Here is a 19623-nt window from a genome sequence, read left to right as displayed (position 1 = left end):
TAAGAAGAACTGACTACAAACATTTGTCCAGTGCCGTTCATGAACTGACTGGAGCCCAGGCCTTTCAGAAAGCTACTCATCCTGGGCAACAGTTGCTCAATAGGAAGTTGCCCAAGGAAGGAAGAGGTCAGAACTATGTAGATAGCTTCTCAAAATGACCCAATTCTCTAATCACCCTAAAGGACTCTGCATAAATGAATGCCTAGGCCTGGTGGGAAAATGGGAAACAGCCACAAATCATTGCCAAACCCAAGAAACAAGTTGCAATTATATAAAATTATGCAAAACCAAAACAAAACAAAAAACTGGCCACTGGAGCTGGGCATGCTGGTACAAGACTTTAATCTCCAGAGGCAAAGGCAAGCAGATCTCTGTGAGTTCAAGGTCAGTCAGGTCTACATAGCAACTTCCGGGACAGCCAGGGAAATGGAGAGCAACCCTGCCTGAAGACAAAACAACACAACACAACAAAAATTGCTATGGGACCCACTGGTAGCTGAGTGGTAGAGCATGTACTTACCTGTGTAAGGGTTGTTCATCCACACAACATAGGCACACCAAACAAAATGCATTGGATTTGTTGTGGTGTGTGTACCTGCATGCCACGGTGAGTGCCTGGAGGTCAGGGAACAGCTTGCCATGGCCATTCTCTCCTTGTGCCAGGCACGTGGTTCCTGGGGTGATAGTCACTCTTTGCTTACAGAGCCATCCCACCAGCCCTGCCTTGATTTTCTTGTTTTTTAATTTGAGGCAGGTTTTTCATTGGGACCTGAGATGCACCACGTATGCATGTAGCTGCAAAGGACTTGAACTCCTGATCCTCCTGTCTCCACCTCGCAAGTTCCCGGATTGCAGATGTGTGCTACCACACCTGGCCTTCACGTTTGAGACTGAATCTCACTAAGTTGCCCAGGCTAGTCTTGAATCTGCCATCCTCTGGCCTCTGTCTCCACAGCAACCAGGATTAGAGGCTGCACCACCACGCCCACTTAGTAGATTTTATTATTTGGACAAATAAAGGCAAGCTGCTCCATGAATGCTGTGGAGGGGAACAGTCAGATGCTGGACCCCAGGTCACCAGCTACTGGACCCACTGATACCCTGTGCCCTGCTTCCATCCCAGGTTGGCCCCTTAGCCACCCCATTATCTATCTGTTTATGTTTATTATTCATTTATTTGTTATTTGTTTGTTTTTTTTTTTTTTTTTTTTTTTTTTTTTTTTGGTTTTTCGAGACAGGGTTTCTCTGTGTAGCTTTGCGCCTTTCCTGGAACTCGCTTTGGAGACCAGGCTGGCCTCGAACTCACAGAGATCCGCCTGGCTCTGCCTCCCGAGTGCTGGGATTAAAGGCGTGCGCCACCACCGCCCGGCTTTGTTTGTTTTTTTGTTTATGCTTTTCTGGGTCTGCCAAGTGCTGGGATTAAAGGTGTGAGCCACCACACCAGGCACAAGATTTCTATGTAGCTTTGGTCTGGAACTCATTAGGTAGACCAAACTGGCCTCAAACTCAGAGATCCTCCTTTCTCTACCTCCTGAGTGTTGGGATTAAAAGCATATGTCATCATGCTGGACTTACAATTTTTTGAAAGATTTATTTTATGTGTATAATTGTTTTGCCTGGATGTATGTGTGTATGTACACCACTTATGTCCCTGGTGTCCAAGGAGGTTAAAACAGGACACTGGATCATCTGAAACTGGAGTTATGTTTGTGAGCCATCATGTGGATGCTAGGAACCAAACCCAAGACCTCTGCAAGAGCAGCACATGCTCCTAACTACTGAACCATCTCTCCAGCCCCCCATTAAAAAAGTAAAAATCTTAAGTATATGTGTGGTGTGTCTGTGTGTATGTGTTTATGCCACATGTATAGGTAGTAAGGAGGTCAGAAGGCGGCATCTGATCCCCTGGAACTGGAGTTACAGGCGGCTGGAAACCGAACTCTGGTCCTCTAGAGGAGCAGCAAGTGCTCTTAACTGCTGCGTGATCCCTCTATCCCCCAGTTGGAGAGTTCTACTTGCCTTAAGCTACTCAGTTTATGGTTTTACTTTCCCCTAGACACCAGGAGGCAGTCCCTAATGGCCCTGCAGGGGTATATTTATCCATCCTTTATGGGATGGGATCTCATGTAGTCCACGCGGGCCTCCAACTCTGCACACCTGAAGATGACTTTAGTCTTTTGACCCCTGACTCCATCTCCTGAGTGCTGAGGAGATAGATAGGGACTACCACATCCAGCGCCTCTGTTTCTGAAATCTTTAGAATCAGACTCACTGGGTAAATTTGCTGAAATGTAGGTTTCTAGGAGGAATCTCAGACCTGAGTCAGAATCCAAAGGTTATCACTCAAGTCTGTTCTTTTGGGTTCTGTTGTTTTGAGACAAGGTCTCTTTTAAGATTGTCTTTTTAATTTATGTATATGTTTGTGTGTTTTTATGTATATGGCACATGTGTGTAGAGGCCCATGGAGGCCAGTGGAGGCCATTAAATCCCCTGGAGCTGGAGTTACAGGTGGTTGCAAACCACCCAACATGGGTGCTGGGAACTGAACCCAGGTCCCCTGGAAGAGCGACAGCACTCCAGCACTCCTAACCGTGAGCCGTCTCTCCAGGCCTTTAACAGACTTTCTAAGACAAGGGCACTGACTGACCTTGACCTCATGATCCTTTTGGTTCAGATTTTATTGCAGCAGCACCAGGATTATAGGTGCATGTTACTGCACCCAGCAACTAATCTCCTTATGTTATTCTCAGATAGTGGTACCCAGTTTCCTGCAATGTGGGAGTGCGTCTGTGACTGGAGGTGATTCTGCAGAGCATTGCTGGCCGAAGTCCCTCACCTGTTCCACTTCCACAGCAAGGTCTTGCTACCTTTGTTCTGTTCGGGAGCCTCACCCAGGAGATACTGCACTAAGCCACCTTGTCTCTGGGCTCCTCTTGGCTGTGACATTTGCTTAGTCTGTCCCTGGTCAGATACTTCGCTCGCTGCCCCTCCACTGGGGCCTCTCCTTTATCTGATAAGACGGAGATTGTGGGTCATCTCAAGGATTGCAGAAGGGGCCAGCGTTGCCACACACCATCAGCATGACTTACGTCATCAGCTTGCCTGCCTGAGGTTCTACTTGTCAAATGTCTACCTGGCAGATCATTTACACCACAGAAACAAGAACTGGAGGGAAGGACTGATACTGCATCATTCTGTCATGGGTCTGGCTCTGAAATCAGTGCTTAGAAGACAGTGTACACACCTCACACCTGCTGTACCACAGCACCTGACACCCGATTTCATCTGCCCACAGAACCTCACAAGATGGGCAAAGCTATTATCCCATTGCAGGGATGGGGAAGTTGAATGTGTGAGGTCTCCCAGCTGGGAGCCTGTTGAGCGCACATTGCTTATGCAGCAAGCTGCTGCGAAGGCCACCATGGCAAGGTAAAATGTCACGGTGGTCAGGGCCAGTTTCTACAGTTGACCCATAGCCACATGGAAAGCATGGACAAGCCACATCTCAGCACGTCTCTTTGAAGGTGAGGATAAGGGGGAGAACGTGGGCATGGCCTCCGTTTAGACCTGGGGGTACGTAAGCAGGTTAATGGAGATGAAGCTGGTACAGCAGCTCACACCTGTGAACCCAGCACTCAGGAGGCTGAGGCAGGGGGATTGATGCAAGTTTAGGCCAGTCTGGGTTACAGAGTAACACCCTGACTCAAAAAATAGAGGGAGACAGAGTTGGTGAAAGTACCCATGATGCTTTGCATAATGACCTTAGCCCTTAGCTCAGATCCTCAGTATCACAAGGTTTGAAAAAGCTGGAAGTCGGGCGGTGGTGGCACACGCCTTTAATCCCAGCACTCGGGAGGCAGAGGCAGGCGGATCTCTGTGAGTTCGAGGCCAGCCTGGTCTACAGAGTGAGATCCAGGAAAGGCGCAAAGCTACACAGAGAAACCCTGTCTTGAAAAACCAAAAAAAAAAAAAAAAAAAAAAAAAAAGAAAAAGCTGGGAAAGGTGCCTTGTAATGCCAGCTCAAGAGAGGTGGAGACAGCGAGGTCTCTGAGGCTTCCTGGCCATCCAGTCTGGCTGAATTGGTGATTTCCAGGTTCGGTGAGAGTTCCTGTCTCTAAAAGCAAAGTGGGGAACATTTGAGAAAGAGACAACGTGGCCTCTGGCCGCCAAACACGCGCACCCCCCCACCCCAATAAAGACTTGTTTTGTTGTTTGCTGGTTCAAACTCACTGTATCACTGAAGAGAACCTTGAACTTCTGATCCTGCTGCTATTGCCTCTCAGTGCTGGGATGATAGGCTTTCTCCAAATACAAGGTATTTTTCCAAATACAAGGTAATACTATCAAAGAAAGCCAAGAAGTATCTGTATGTGGGGCCGAAGTATCTATAGCATAGAGACATGAACTTAGTGAGAAAGAACAGCTTTAAAACGTCCCTAGGTGATGGGCAGAGGGTTACTAACATTAAAGATATTTGGAAAGCCACAGAAAAACTCATCTTATAAGCTTACTAAAAAATATAATTGAGCCAGGTGTGGTGGCACACGCCTTTAATCCCAGCACTTGGGATTTACCTTGCAGAGGCAGGTAAATCTCTGAGAGTTCAAGGCTAACCTAATCTAACCATCTGTAACTACAATCTCCATGTGATACCCTCTTCTGGTCCACACAGTGCACAGACATACAAGCAGATAAAATATCCACACACGGCCGGGCGGTGGTGGCACACGCCTTTAATCCCAGCACTCAGGAGGCAGAGCCAAGCGGATCTGCTGTGGGATGGTCTGTATGTCAAATGTGTTGCTGATTGGTCAATAAATAAATCACTGATTGGCCATTGGCTAGGCAGGAAGTGTAGGCGGGACAAGGAGGAGACTAGAGCTGGGAAGTGGAAGGCTGAGTCTGAGAGACACTGCCAGCCGCCATCAGGATAAGGAAGATGTAAAGTACCGGTAAGCCACAAGCCACGTGGCAAGGTATAGATTAATAGAAATGGATTAATTTAAGCTGTAAGAACAGTTAGCAAGAAGCCTGCCACGGCCATACAGTTTGAAACCAATATAAGTCTCTGTGTTTATTTGATCGGGTTTAAGCGGCTTGGGACTGGCGGGTGAGAGAGATTTGTCCTGACTGTGGGCCAGGCAGGAAAACTCTATCTACACGGATCTCTGTGAGTTTGAGGCCAGCCTGGGCTACCAAGTGAGTTCCAGGAAAGGCGCAAAACTACACAGAGAAACCCTGTCTCGAAAAAAAAAAAAAAATCCACACACATAAAATGAATAAATTAAAAAGAGAGACCATCTTGGCTAGATATATGTGTATTAGTGCAACAGTGGTATCCATATGATGGTGGCAACCAACCATTTCCTGTTCAGACATGAAGCCCACTCCACAGCAGGGGCTCGTGCCTGGCACTATAAATCTGACCAAGAATCCATGGCTGAAGAGGTCCTAGGTCCTAGGAGAGAAGCTACGACTACTGTCTTGTTCAACCGCCCTCTAAATATCTATCTTTACACAAATAGACCAGGGCAGCTCTCAGACCCTATCAGGAACTCATCACTCTCCATTCAGGGGACAGGAATTAACAAGAGATTCATGGACGTTCAAAGGGCAGAGAGTGACCGTGGAGGGACTGCCCTAAATGAGACATCTATACCACACCATCTCCTTCAGGGCTTGGCACGTCACAGAAGAGAGAGCTGCAAGATGACAGAAGCCAGAGACTGGGGACACTACTGTGAAAATGTCTTCTGGGCATGACATAGTCTCACAGCAGCTTTGGTTGCCTGCACAATAAGATCAAGCCAGTCAACACTCAGCAAGGATGGAAGGGGTTAATGGGACCCGCCATCTTGAGCCCTCATAGGTGATTGATAGGCTGCTGGAGAGATGGCTATGGAGAGAGAACTGTTTTTCTTCAGGAGCGTAGCTCATAGTAGACTGTGGATACCCATACATGTGTCCCACACTAATTGGTCTCAGGGACTCATAAAAAATAGATGACTTGTAGCCGGGCGGCGGTGGTGCAGGCCTTTAATCCCAGCACTCGGGAAGCAGAGCCAGGTGGATCTCTGTGAGTTCGAGGCCAGCCTGGACTACAGAGCGAGATCCAGGACAGGCATCAAAACTACACAGAGAAACCCTGTCTCGGAAAAAAACAAAACAAAACAACAACAACAAATCCTTGTGTGTGTGTGTCTTCTCCGCAGCAGCCTTCCATCAGTACCATGCTGAGACTGCGCCACAGCCCCTGCTTTTCTGCTGTTTTGTTTTTTTTTTTACTTGTAGACACAAACAATTATCAGTCTGTAACTGTTCACAGCCAGAGTGGTTAGTTACATAAGGCAAGGGATTAGATTAAATTCAGGAAGCTGAGGAGATGAGTCAGTGGTTAAGAACACTGGCTGCTCTTCCAGATGACCAGTGGTCCATTCCCAGCATCCCTGTGGTGGCTCACACTGCTTGCAAGTCCAGCTCCAGGGCTCCGCCCTTTTCTAGCCTTCATGATGCATGTGGTGCATACACACAACACATATGCAAACACTCACATGCATAAAAATAAACCTTTTAAAAGTAATTTGGGGCTTTTTATTTTGGAGATAGGGTTTCATGTACCCTAGAACTCATGCAGCCAAAGATGACCTTGAATTCCTGATCCCCCTGCCTCCACCACCCACGTGGTGATTACAGGTCTGTAACCACTATGACTGACCAAAAGATTAAATACTGACATGTACTATAAAGTACTCCAGAAAGTTCAGGCTGGCCTTAAACTCAGAGTCATCCTTCTGCCTCAGCATAGTACTGAGATCACAGGTGTGAGACACCACCTTGAAACAGTGGAAAGACTTTTCCCTAGGGTAGAAATACATTCAGCTAAATCAGTCATATGAATCTAAATAAATCACCAGTGGTCATTAGGTGTTGGGGTGACATTCCCCATCTCTGAAAACTAAACACTGGAAACAGCCCAGACTGGTCTTAAACTCATTGTGGCCAGGATGACCTTGAACTTCTGATCTTCTGTTTCTACCTCTGGAGTGCTTCAATTACAAGTCGACTCTGATTTGACTTTTGAGACATGGTTTCACTGTGTAACCCTAGGCTAGCCTTAAACTCTCAAGATTCTAGCCTGAGCTTCCCAAATAGCCAAGATGATAGGCCCTGCTGCCACACAGAGCTCATCTCCGCAGTTAGTCTGTGTCTCAAGTAGAAAGACTCCCTTTTCCCCTTTTTCCGTTTTGCTGGGATGGCAGGCGTGGGCACTGCTCAGGCCCTTGAGATCACTCTCTGCACGGTCATCAGCTCTGACTTGTAAAAAGCCTTTGTCTTTGCCCACCCACATCCGGGCATTCACTGCCCCACAGAGCTTTCCACCCCCAAAGTGGAGCTTGGGTCCTTGAATCCACAAGGCTGCCCAGCACTGGGGAGCTGCTGGTGGCCCAACCTTAGTCTCAAGTTCTTTTTCAGCTCTGCTGCCACCCGGGGGGCTGCAGCCTGGATGGCATCCTGGATGCTGTGTAGGTCCCACTGCGTTCTCAGGAGGGCATCATCCAGTCTGAAGAAGCCATCCCGAGTACGCCGCACTTGCACGCAGACAGCGGTGGTCCTCAGCTCCAGGCCGATTTCATGCACCAGCCTCCTCAGCTGCTGCTGCGTCTCATGCATACACTGCACCTCTGTGGAGCACAGGCATGAACAGACACGACTGTCAGCCATAGCTCCAGGGACCAAGCTGACCTGGATCCACAGCCCTTGGACTCCTCTCCACAGGAACATTCTTCGGGAGATGCTTTTTAGCTCTGGGGGAGGACCTGGAGCACGGCAGTCGTGTGGATCCCAGCTCTGGATCCCTCGGCTGAGCTGTGGAGCTAAGAGCACGCTGGGCTTCCAGCAGCTCTGCTTACACTTGGTCTATTCATGCACCGGGAGTGGGGCACAAAGGCAGCACTTTCATGTAGGGCTTACCACTGGGGGCTTTGGGGAGTGCTCAAGGAAGAAGTCAATGGGACACAGAAGAGGCTGGGCGAGACTCAGAAAGGGACAGTCACATCTGAGGGACCTTTAACAATGTGGACAGCTCTGGAAATGAGCTGCTAGATCCAGTCTCTGCTTCATGTTTTGTTTGGGGGGTGGGAGGTTTGAGACACAGTTTTTCTGTGTAGCTCTGGAACTCGCTCTATAGACCAGGCTGGTCTCAAACTCACAGAGATCCACCTGCCTCTGCCTCCCAGTGCTGGGTTTAAAGGCGTGCGCCACCACCACCCAGCCCAGTCTTTGCTTCTTAAGGGTTGGCTTCACAGGCTTGGGAAGAGAAAGGAGGCAGAGGGGCAGCCTTTGTGCCGTTACTCTGGGTTAGGCTGAACTTGGACCTGGTGGATAGAAGCCACCCATGGCTAGCCAATCAGGGCAATGTACTCTGGCTTTGGCATGCCACACATACCAAACCCAGGCTCCATCTCATCTCCAGCTTCCTGAGTGACTTACCTAAAAGGAACTCGGGAGGTGCAAAGTGCAGGCAGCGGATGCCAGAGATGAGCATTGGGGACTTGTTCATGGGCCGGATCACACCTTGCACAGCCATCTCATAGGCCTCCTGGGACTTCAGGTCCAGGTTGGAGTACCTGGGAGACAGAAGGGCCAGAATGGGAGGCCAGTGTGGGGTACCTGCCCCACCACGGAAGGCTTCTTCCTTGTTCTCTACATTCTTCACCCATCACCCATCCACCCCCCACCCCCACCCCCACCCCCATCTTCTACCCATCTTCAGAGCAGCCTCCCTTTCAGTCACCAGAGGCATCCTCTGCCAATCCCTGGTTTTACCTATCACAGGCTGGGCAATCCTGACCCCTCCCTGTGCACTGTGCTCCACCCCCAGCCACCTGACCTGAGGAGTGCAACCCCAAGGGGCCACAATACCACCCCTGTTCCAGGGCTCTCTCCACAAATGCCGCAGATCCAGGGCCTCGAGAGTCCTCCTGGTCTCTCTAACTGCACACCCTCCTCTACCGCTGCTAGGCCTTGCTATCCTAAGGCCTAATTCAGTGGGCACAAGGCACTGTCCTCACAGCCTGCCTGGCCTTCCTCACAGGGTCCCCAGTGACACCACAGTGCTGTTTCAGAACTGTTCAGAGTCCCCACTGCCCGGGCCAACCTCATCCTGCTTCCCTTTGCTCCTGCCTAGCCCTTCCCACCCCAAGCCCGACTCATGGCTTGAGTACACTGGCCATTTCGGTCCTGGCGCTCCTGCTACAGGTCCACGGCACAGGGAGGGCCTGGCTCCGGCTTTCCTCTGTGCGTGTTCCCTGAGCCAGTTCCTGTCATGTCAGCAGGCTGTCCCTGTCCTGTTCCTGTGCTCACCTGGAACAGGATGCTCGGGGACAGGTCTGTAAGGCAGGGGCTTTTCCTGTCCCAGCTACAGGCAGCTGGCTAGACTGTCCTGGAAGCCATGCGGCTGATGCCCAGGAGAGTCAGGAGTTCCGGGCAGCCTGTTGGAGGGCTCTCGGCCAAGCTCTCAGCAACTAGATGACTCCATCCCCCAGTCCTGTGCCTCAGTGGTGTGGACCCAGGTTCCTCCCCTTTAAATCACCTGCACTTAGCAGGGCAGAGGGAATCTGGGATCTACTTACATCACCAGTGCCTTTTGGTGGGAGCCTTGGATTATAGCCAGGATCCGGTCCAGCCGTTCTCTGGTCACATGGTCTGGAAGAGGCACAGCACAGGGGAGTGTCAAGTCTACAGATGGCCACAGAGGACAGCCTGGGCAAGTGCCTTTTACCCCAAAGCAGCCCATTTGAAAATGGCCAGAGCATCCAATGGGGATGGGCGGCGAGGGTGTTATAGGAGGTTGGGTCTGTTTACAGCCCTTCAGAAAGGACTTAATAGCATTGGGCAAGTGGTGTTGTATCCCAAGCACCTGAGAATCTAAGGCAGGAGGATAATGAGTTGGGAAGCCAGCCTGGGCTACATAGCAAAATGTTGTAACAATAAAAATAATCAACCAAATAAGGCTGAACATGGTGATGTGTCTCTAATCCCAGCACTCAGGAAGCAGAGGCTGGCAGACGAATCTGTGATTTTGAGGCCAGCCTGCTTTACATAACAAGTTCTGTGCCAACCAGGGCTACATTAATGAGACTCTATCTCAATAAACAAACACATAAAAAGTTGCCAGTTGTGGTGGGAGGGCAGGCAGATCTGAATTAGAGGCCACCCTGGTCTACACAGTGAGTTTTAGGCCAGCCAGAACTAAGTTAAGACTCTGTCTCAAAAGATAAAATGTCTCAGTCAGGTGTGGTGGCTCGCACCTTTAACCCCAGCACTTGGGAGGCAGAGGCAGGTGGATCTCTGAGTTTGGGGCCAGCCTGGTCTACAGAGTGAGTTCCAGGATAGCCAAGACTACACAGGGAAACCCTGTCTCGAAAAATCAAAAAAAAAAAAAAAAAAAGAAAAGAAAACAACAACAAAAAACCCAAAAGATAAAATGTCTCCAAAGATAAAAAGAAAAGTTGAGGATGGGGCTAAGATGGCTCAGTGGTTGAAAGTCCTTACTGCTCTTACAGAGGACCTGGATTCTGTCCCAGTCCCCACACAATGGCTCACAACCACCTGTAACTACAGTTCCAGAGGATTCAATGCTTCTGATCTCGACAGTTTCCTGCATACATGTGGTGCATATACCCAGGAACATACACATACACGGAAAATTATTTTTAAGTTGATGGAAACTAGATTCTCTGCTCAACAAGATTCACAGTTGTGTGTAGTTTCCTCAGGAAATGAAGGTCAAACACAATGTGACTTGCCCTCCTAGTCTGGGGCTGTCAATGTTAGTGACCACAGGAGGCACCACCTGGTCAAAAGCAGAAGCAGGAAGCCTGAGGGAAGAGCAGCTCTGCCCCCAGGACCTACTGAGGGCTGAGCACCTAAGTTTGGATTTTCACAAACTACCAGGAGCTGAGACCAAGGGGCACAGTGGTGGCACATGCCAACCTCTATGCAATGCCAGAATTTGGGAACAGTGTAGGACTGAAGCCCCATCGACTGCTGTCTCCAACCTATCTGACTGCACTGAACTGCCATGCTACTTAGAACCAATGATGTGCTACTGTCTCCCTGCCCTCCTACAAGCCCAACCCAGTGCCTCCTCTTCCAGGAAGCCCCTCCCCCATTCTCCTAGCTTCTTCCTCTTCCAGGAAGCCCCTCCCCCCATTCTCCTAGCTTCTTCCTCTCCCAGACACCCCCCCCCCACCGAGTTCTAGGTCCTTCCTCTTGGTCACTTTGCACCTGGGTCTTTCCCAATACCAACGCACTTTGACTTTTACTCTACTTCTTAATCATATAACTGAGAGACAAAGAGTTAGGGATTTTGCTTAATGGTAGAGCAAGCACAAAGTCCTGAGTCTGGACCTCAGTATATACTAAGAAAAAAAAAAAAGATGCATGAATCTCCTTTTAAAAGTTATTATTGGAGCTGAAGAAATGGCTCAGTGGTTGAGAGGGCCCAGGTTCAATTTCCAGCCCCCACATGGCAACTCACATCTGTCTGTAACTCTAGTTCCAGGGTTTCCGACACCATCGCACAGACATACATGCAGGCAAAACACCAATAAACACAAAATAAAAATAAAATTTATATATATATGAAAGTTATTATTATTAGCCTGGTGGTAGTGGCCCATGGCTTTAATTCCAACACTCAGGAGGCAGAGGCAGGCGGCTCTGAGTTCAAGGACAGCCTGGTTTACAGAGCAAGTTCCAGTACAGCCAGAGCTAAACAGAGAAACCCTGTTTCAAAAAAACAAACAAAAAGTTGTTATTATTATTATTTTAGCTTTTTTGAGACAAGGTCCCACTGTGCAGCTCTGGCTGTCCTAGAACTTGCTCTGTAGACCAGGCTGGCTTCAAACTCACAGAGCTCCTGCTGCCCCTACCTTCCGGGTGTTGGGATTAAAGGTGTGAGCCACCATACCTGACTCTCTTTAAAATTTTTAGGTTAGATGGGGCATGATACTGGTGCATATAATACCAGCATTCCAGAGCCGAAGGCAGAGGGAGGTGGAGCTCTGTGAGTTCAAGGCCAGTCAGGTTACAGGTTCAAAAAAAGATTAATCTAGGGCTGGCAGGATGGGTCAGTGGGCAGAAGCGCTTGCTGCACAGAACTGGCAGTCTGGTGGGAACTCAGCCCGACGGAGGGTGAAGAGGCTCAAACTGGTCAGTCTTTGGTTCCTATTTTGTTCCCTTACAACTAGAAGCTGTCGTCTGCCCCTGCTGAGTTTGGAATCCATGGTAGAAGGAGAGAAACAACTCCAGAATGCTGTCCTGGAATCTCCATTTGTGTGCCATGGCACCCCTGCCTCACTCTCTTAAACACACACAAACACACAAGTAAATCAACTAAAAAAGTCAGGTAAGCATGCCAGGCATGATGGGTCCCATGGGTAATTCCAGCACTCAGAGGCTGACATAGGAAGACCGCCATGTGTTTGAGGCCAGCCTGGGGTATACAGCAAGACCCTGTCTCAGAGAAATATTATAGATGAGCCTCTCCCTCTCTCCCAGATTCTGGCTTCGTCCCACCCTGTTTCAGAATATTTGTGCACACTATGAAGAAGATGTGCCTCTGCTTAAGGTGACTTCTGATTGGTTTAATAAGGAGCTGAATGGCCAATAGCTAGACAAGAGAGGATAGGCGGGATTTCCGGGGAGAAAGAGGAAGAGAAGGAAGAATCTAGGTGCAAGGATCTCGCCAGAGACTCTGAAGAAGTCAGACATATGGTACAGAACAGAGGTAAACGAGCCACATGGCAGAATGTACATTAATAGAGACAGGTTAATTTAAGTTATAAGAGCGACCTGGAAAAACCCTAAGCTAAGGTCAAGCTTTCATGATCAATATTAAGTCTCTGTGTCATTACTGGGGAGCTGGTGGTCCCACAGAAGAAAGTCTGACTACACTTGAGAAAGCTTGTCACACCACCCAGAAGCACCAACGTGCTCACTGTTTCTAGGTGTTTGGGATGCTGACACACACTGAATGTACAAGCACAGCTTCACTGGGCCACATCTCTTCAACCTGCTACCAAAGGGGTATGTGAAGCCAAGTTCATAGCTACTGGGCCATCTGATCCACCATGTGTCCTCCAGTGCCTGGTTGATTGCTGATGCCCAGAACTATCAGTTGTCAAATGAACACACGAGGCCCCAGGGCATGTCTTGGAACACAGGGCTAGTGAGAAACCATCCATCCCTATCCATCCATCCTTCATCCACACACCTGCACTTAACAGATCCTTGACCCTGTGCAACTCGTGTGGCCAATCGATGAACTTCACAGTCCATCCCACATGAGGACCGTGAAAAGCCAGATCAACAACAATCATTAGTTGGTTTCCATTCTGAGAGCGCATCTAACGCAAGACTGAGGTGGGGGAGGGAACACCGGAATCAGGTGAGAAAGCAGGTCCAGGGCACTCTGGGAGACAGGGAGCGAGCACAGAGCTGCAGCCTGAGCTTAGTGTGCCAGAACCAGACAGACACCAGTGTGATCTGGAAAGGTCAGGAATCAAGGGGACAGGAAGGAAAAGGGAGGCCGAGGCAGCCTCCTCTCCTGCCCCACCTCTGGCTCTCACCGTATGTTGTCTTCTCTATGAGCCGCCCATCTTCACAGAAGTTGTCTGTAGCTCTGCCTAGGAGGCCACGCACTGTGTAATCCTGTGGGGACAGGGCAGGGAAGTCCCCATTCTAAGCTCTGGCGTTAAGGAAGTGCCAGCCTGATGCTGGGTGGGGCCGCGTGGGGCTCCATACACAGCATTCCTGCTGCCTTCCTGCCCTGGGGGAGGCTGTGGGCCCGGTTCCCAGTGACCTGGACAGGGTGCCAGCACTGGTCTCCACCCACCTGCAGCCACCCAGCCAAACCGAGCAGAGTGTAACGCCACATATGCCCTGCCAGCCTCTGCCCAGCCTCTGCCCAGCCTCTGCATGGTCTAAGTTTCAATGTCCCTGTCAAGGCCAGTGCTCGCTGCTCACAGAACTCTCCTTCCTTGAACTCTGTACAGACAGCTGCCTCTTCCTGGGTGATAACAGTGAGGCGGACAGAGATGGTGCTGACAGTGATATGACTCAGCTTGTACTCTGTGCCAGGGACTGACCCAAGGCTTTACATGCAGTCACTTTAATCCTCAAAGTAACTGTCTCAGGGAAAGTTCTCTTCATTTCCCATCACTTGAGGAAACTGAGGCATAAAGATGCTCCACCAAGGACAGGTGACCTGTGGCTGGCAGAGGGGTAAAAGATGGATTTCTGTCCTTTTTTTTTCACTGCTGGGTATGGAGAACCTTGTTGTGCATATTAGGCAAATGTCTCACCACAGCCCTGAATCAGGATTATGAACTGGAGCCTTTTGGTCTCATATTCTGTGCTGTGGAGCACTGAAGACATAGACCTAAAGTGTCTCCTTCACAGTACCACAGTCTATGGCCCCATCAGGCCCTGGGGGAAGCCCAAGGATGGGCCGGTGACATCCACATCTCAGCCTTGCATGAGAACAGAACAGTGCTGGGCTTGGACTGTGGACTGTGGTGTGGGACAGATCCAAGCTCAAATTTCAGCTCCTAAGGCTTTAAGGAGTTTGTGACCCTGGCTAGGCACCTTCTTCCTAAGCCTCAATCTACTCACCTGGAAAATGGGCGAGCAGGTAAGTGGGGTGGGGCTTCCACAAAGGGATCCACACACAGTTCACGGCTGTGGTCAGAGTACAACAGGGCTGGGTAATGCAATGTCACTAGTTTTTCCTAGTCACAGGATGACAGAAAATGCTGGTAGCCTGGGTCTTCCCTGTCAGTGACCCCTGGGAAAGAACCAAGGGATAAACAGGCTGTCCCCATATTTTTGGACCACCATACCTTGGTGAGGTGAGCATCATACATGTCAGTGAGGAGTCTGCAACCATGTCCCACGGCGAGCACTGAAAGGCAGCCAGACCCCTCTCAGACCTAGAGTCCTCTTCCCTGGGACTACCCTTGCTGCTCCCTGCCACCAAAACACTCTCCCTCCTCTTGCTGCTGCAGCCAGAAGGGGACATGGAGAGCTCTGACACCCAGATTAGAAGCCTCTCTGAACAGCTGTCAACACTGATCTCCAGGGCTCGGGCAAGGATGGAATCTGCCTCATGGTAGGAAATGGGCCTGAGTGCCTGAGGAAGCTCCCAAGGGGCTCTGAAACACCCCCAAAGCAGAAGACCACTGTCCCAGCTCCACCAAACTGCAATTACATTTGGGGTGGCCCACACCTGTAATTGCAGCCCTTGGGAGGCTGAGGTTGGAGAGTCTTGAGTTCCAGGCCTGCCTTGCAAGTATTCAGCCACTGTCTCAAATAAATACACAAATACATACATTTTAAAAATAAAATAAACCCTGAGTCAAGGTGACACATGCCTATAATCCCAGTGCTCAAGAGGATCAAAAGTTCAAGGTTATTCAGAGCAAGCTAGAAGCCAGCCTGGGCTCACTGAGACCCTGTCTCAGAAAGCAAAAGTGAGTATCTGGGTTTTCTGACCCTAACCTTTAACATCTTCAGCCCTCAAGCTCTGCATCAGTACAACAGACAAAGATGCTCAGGCCTGTGGATACCACACAGATTGAGAGAGGCAGTGCACAGGAAGCTAAGGGTACAAAGGAAAGACCTAGAACAGTGGCCTATGGGCCACTTCCTGCCTATTCCCTGATCTGTTTATCCCTCTGTCTAAGGAAGTGAATGGCTTTCCACTCACTGTTAGAGAGGGGGACAGGGAGGGGATATGAGATCACGTCTGACTGCCTGTACCTCAGGAAGAAAGATGAGGGAACCAAGACTGTGGAGGCCGGAAAGTGCAGCTACCACATGACCCTGAGGCCACAGATGGCTTGTGACTCAGGGCTTTGTATCCATCTCCAGCAATATCCAGACCCTAGCCAGAGGAGACAGAGTCACATGCCTAGGCTGCACCCTAACTTGATGGTGGCTCCTCTGGGGACATAAGCATTTACTGGCCAGGCCACGTCACCTCAGCTCCAGCCTCGGTCTCTTCACTCCTAACATCACACAGCGTCTGTCACAGGTTTGGTAAATCAATGTCCCCAAAAGGCCGTGAATCACATGCCGTCCTGAATCACATGCCATGTACCCCTGACAGAGGTGGGACCTGCTGTTCACAAATCATCCTCCCAGCTGATGAGACATACGGACTCATGGGAGACAGCAGCGGTGAGAAAGGAAGGGCAGGTAAGATGTGGGCTGCGCTCCTGACCCTTCTGACCCTTTCCCAAGCCCACAGCCCCACAGCCCCAGGCTGAGCCCATCTCTCACCAAGAACACCAGAAGCCTGGGCATCCAAGCGATGTCCAACACCAATCTTCAGGCTGGTGAACGCTGGGCCACGTACTGGAAAGAAAAAGCCAGTTCATTTTCTCAACTAATGAGCCCTGGGGATGGCTTTGGCATGAGGCCCTCATTCCTAGAACATCAGAGCTGTTGGGGGTCAAATTATGACTCTCAGCCTCCGCCTCCATGGAAGCTGGGACCAGGACTATTTCCCCAGTTCCCTGGTCCAGAGAAAGGGCAACCCAAGAGTCTCCTTACTCTGCTCCATCATCATTCTCCCCTTAAGAGGCTCCAAGACCAGACATTACGCTGGGGATCCAGACTGTGGGGCTCTCCGCACAGGATCTGCTGACAGAAAGCCTGGCCATTCTCCCACTGAGACTGTGGGCTCCCTAAGGTGGGACCTAGGGTTCTCTGCCTACAGTACTGCCCTATGGCCCCAGAGCCAGTCTCTCAACTACGGAAAGGCTGAACACAGCTTAACGTGTCCCTGCACTTGGGAGGCAGATGGAAAAGATCAGGATCAGGACTTCAAGGTCATACTCAACTATACAGTGAGTTCAAGACCAGCCTGGACTACAGGCGGCTCTGTGTCAAAACACAAAAGCAAGGGCTGGTGAGGAGGCCCAGTGGGCTTGCTGCAAAGCCTGATAATCCCACACGGTGGACTGAGAGAACTGACTCTCGAAAGACGCCCTCTGACCTCCACATCCATGCCTTGGCATCCATGCATATGCACACATACATACAAATAATACTTTTTGTTGTTGTTGTTGTTGTTGTTTTCGAGACAGGGTTTCTCTGTGTAGCTTTGCGCCTTTCCTGGAACTCACTTGGTAGCCCAGGCTGGCCTCGAACTCACAGAGATCCGCCTGCCTCTGCCTCCCGAGTGCTGGGATTAAAGGCGTGTGCCACCACCGCCCGGCCAAATAATACTTTTTTTAAAAAAGGACCTACCTCACAGAACTGTGGTAAGGAGAAAGGTAACACAGTGTGTACAGAGCAGGTATTAATTAATAATATCTGAAGTTCTGTCTCCATACAGAGTTCTAGAATAGTCAAGAGTCAACACACCACAGCCCACACAAATCATCAAGTCTACTTTGTTCTGAGACAGGGTCTCACTGTGTTGCCCAGGTTGGCAGGGAACTCCTGAGCTTAAGTGATCCTTCTCCTTCAGCCTCCCTAGCAGACAGGACTCCAGGTGTGCACAACTGCATTCCACAGTGGCTTACATTTCAGTCTTAACTGGAACATAAATAAGAAGGCTCCCTCCCTCCTTTCCCTACCGTCTCCACTGCACTACACTGGCAAAGCTGAGCAGTGTGAGGAACCCACATGGTCTGTAAGGCTTAAAATGTTTAAAATCCTCCCCTCCTAAGGAAGTTTGTCAGTCCCTGGGCTAGAAACCTAACTCAGGCCAGGGATTTCCCCTAACGGTCAGTATCATCGTGCCTGGCTCTGCCTTACCAAGTCTGTGGGTAGTGAGGGTGGGCACGCTGGTGGCTGTGAGAGTCAACTTCTTCTCTTCACTGCCTTCCACAGGGCCTAGCAAGAAGCGAACTCGCTGTTCCGGAGCAGGAGGCTTCGCTGATGCATTGAGACCTAAACACAAAAGAACACATTGTCAAAACTGTCCCAACACCTGGGAGAAGGGGTAGGCCTATGATAATGTAGAAGATAGATTTGCATAACGTAGAGAATAGAATGAGAGTCCTTAAGAAGCTGGGCATTGGGGCTGGAGAGATGGCTCAGCGGTTAAGAGCACTGGCTGCTCTTCAAGAGGACCCAGGTTCAATTCCCAGCACCCACATGGCAGCTCACAACTGCCTGTAACTCCAGCTTCAGGGAATCTGACACCCTCATATGGACATACATGCAGGCAAAACACTGATTTGTATACAATAAAAATAAAGAAATTATTTTTAAAAATAAATGAAGAAGAAGAGGAAGAGGAGGAGGAGCGGCAGCATCTGGACATGGGTGTCGGGGAGGCCAGCCTGCCTCTGCAGAGCAAGTTCCAGGACAGCCAGGGCTACACAGAGAAACCCTGTCTCAAGAAAAAAACAAACAAACAAAAAACACAACAAGAGCCCTTAAGAAAGACTGGGCTGGAAAGGTGGAAATGTATCTCACTGGATGGAATATTTGCACAACATGCAAGATGCCCTGGGTTCCATCCCCAGCACTCATAAACAGAGGTGATGGTACACTGATGTAGTGGGAAGTGAGGGCAGGAGGATCAAAAGTTCAAGGTTTTCCTCACTTTACATAGCAAATTTGAGGCTACATGTGAGTTGTTTAAAAAACGAAAGGAAAAAAGAGGAAGGAAAAAAATGGGGTTTGAAGCTCAGTGTGGTGGTGCATGCCTGTGATCCCAGCATTTGGCAGGTGGAGATAGCAGCGTCAGAATTCTTAAGTCCTTGCTGATTTCAATGCCGGATTAATTAATTACTCGAAATCCTGTCTCAAAAAGCCAAGAAAAAATGTTTCAAGTTCTAACTCTATAATAGTAACCGTGCGAAAATCAAAAGTATGGAATGCGTTTCTCTAAGAGAAAATAGCGCAGAGTGGGGAGTAACGAAAAGTATCCAAGAGAAAACCAGGAAATGGCTATAACCAGGCAAATGTGTCACATTGTGTCTTGTGTTTGTTTACTCTGCAGGAAGAATCCGAATCAACGTGGGACTCCACTAATGCAGAACAGTGGGTCCGCGTCGATGCACTCACCTTTAAGCAGCTGCAGCTCCACGGTCTCCCGCAAGTGCAGCCATTTCAGCCCCGGAGGTTTGTAGACCGCGAAGAGCCCCTGCAGTCGAGCCAGGCCCGAAGACCCCATGGCTGGAACTCAGCAGTACCACACCATCCAGAGGCTGGGATGCAAACGGAAGTGCCGTATGGTCCTGTCCCAAATGTGGTCCCTACTGTAGGTCGCTGCCATGTTTCCTCAGCCGGAAGCGGTTCTCACCTCATTGTCCTCCGGAGGGAAACATGCGGTGGAAAAGGAAATAGGGCCGAATGTTGAACAGAATAGATCTCGGTTATGTTCTTTCGCGGATCACTTTCAGGAGTTTTTTGTTTGTTTCTCATATATCCCAGGCTGCTCTCGAACTTGCTATGTTGCCGAAAATTTCTGATTTTCCAGTCTCTACTTCCCAAATGCTGGGGTGACAGGTGTAATTCAGGGCTTTGTTTTTGAGACAGGGTCTCAGGAAGCCCAGGCTGGCTTCGAACTTACCAAATAGCTAAGAAGGACCTTTA

The 19623-nt window shown here is 49.7% G+C and overlaps 1 protein-coding gene across 3 annotated transcripts; it reads right to left on the bottom strand.

Annotated features, from left to right (window-relative positions):
- Positions 1–5302: 5302 nt before the first annotated feature.
- Trub2 (TruB pseudouridine synthase family member 2) lies at positions 5303–19617 on the bottom strand. 3 transcript variants are annotated; one of them, XM_052723908.1, is made up of 8 exons: positions 19093–19617; positions 17833–17967; positions 16348–16422; positions 14907–14968; positions 13635–13716; positions 9633–9705; positions 8491–8627; positions 5303–7682 (listed from the first exon to the last, which is right to left on the bottom strand). In XM_052723908.1, the coding sequence occupies exons 1-8, from the start codon at positions 19199–19201 to the stop codon at positions 7357–7359; spliced, it is 999 nt and encodes a 332-aa protein (XP_052579868.1). In that variant the 5' UTR covers positions 19202–19617; the 3' UTR covers positions 5303–7356. The 3 variants fall into 3 exon arrangements, with proteins under 3 accessions (XP_052579868.1, XP_052579869.1, XP_052579870.1); XM_052723909.1 differs by lacking the exons at positions 13635–13716; positions 14907–14968; XM_052723910.1 differs by lacking the exons at positions 14907–14968; positions 19093–19617 and having other exon boundaries at positions 17833–17948.
- Between the last annotated feature and the right edge of the window lie 6 nt (positions 19618–19623).

The sequence above is a fragment of the Peromyscus californicus genome, unplaced genomic scaffold (genome assembly GCF_007827085.1).
Source record: "Peromyscus californicus insignis strain IS unplaced genomic scaffold, ASM782708v3 Scaffold_7__1_contigs__length_154581171, whole genome shotgun sequence".
In the NCBI taxonomy this organism is placed as follows: domain Eukaryota; kingdom Metazoa; phylum Chordata; class Mammalia; order Rodentia; family Cricetidae; genus Peromyscus; species Peromyscus californicus.
The sequence above is the reverse complement of the archived record's forward strand: the minus strand, read 5'-3'. Positions and strand labels throughout refer to the sequence as shown.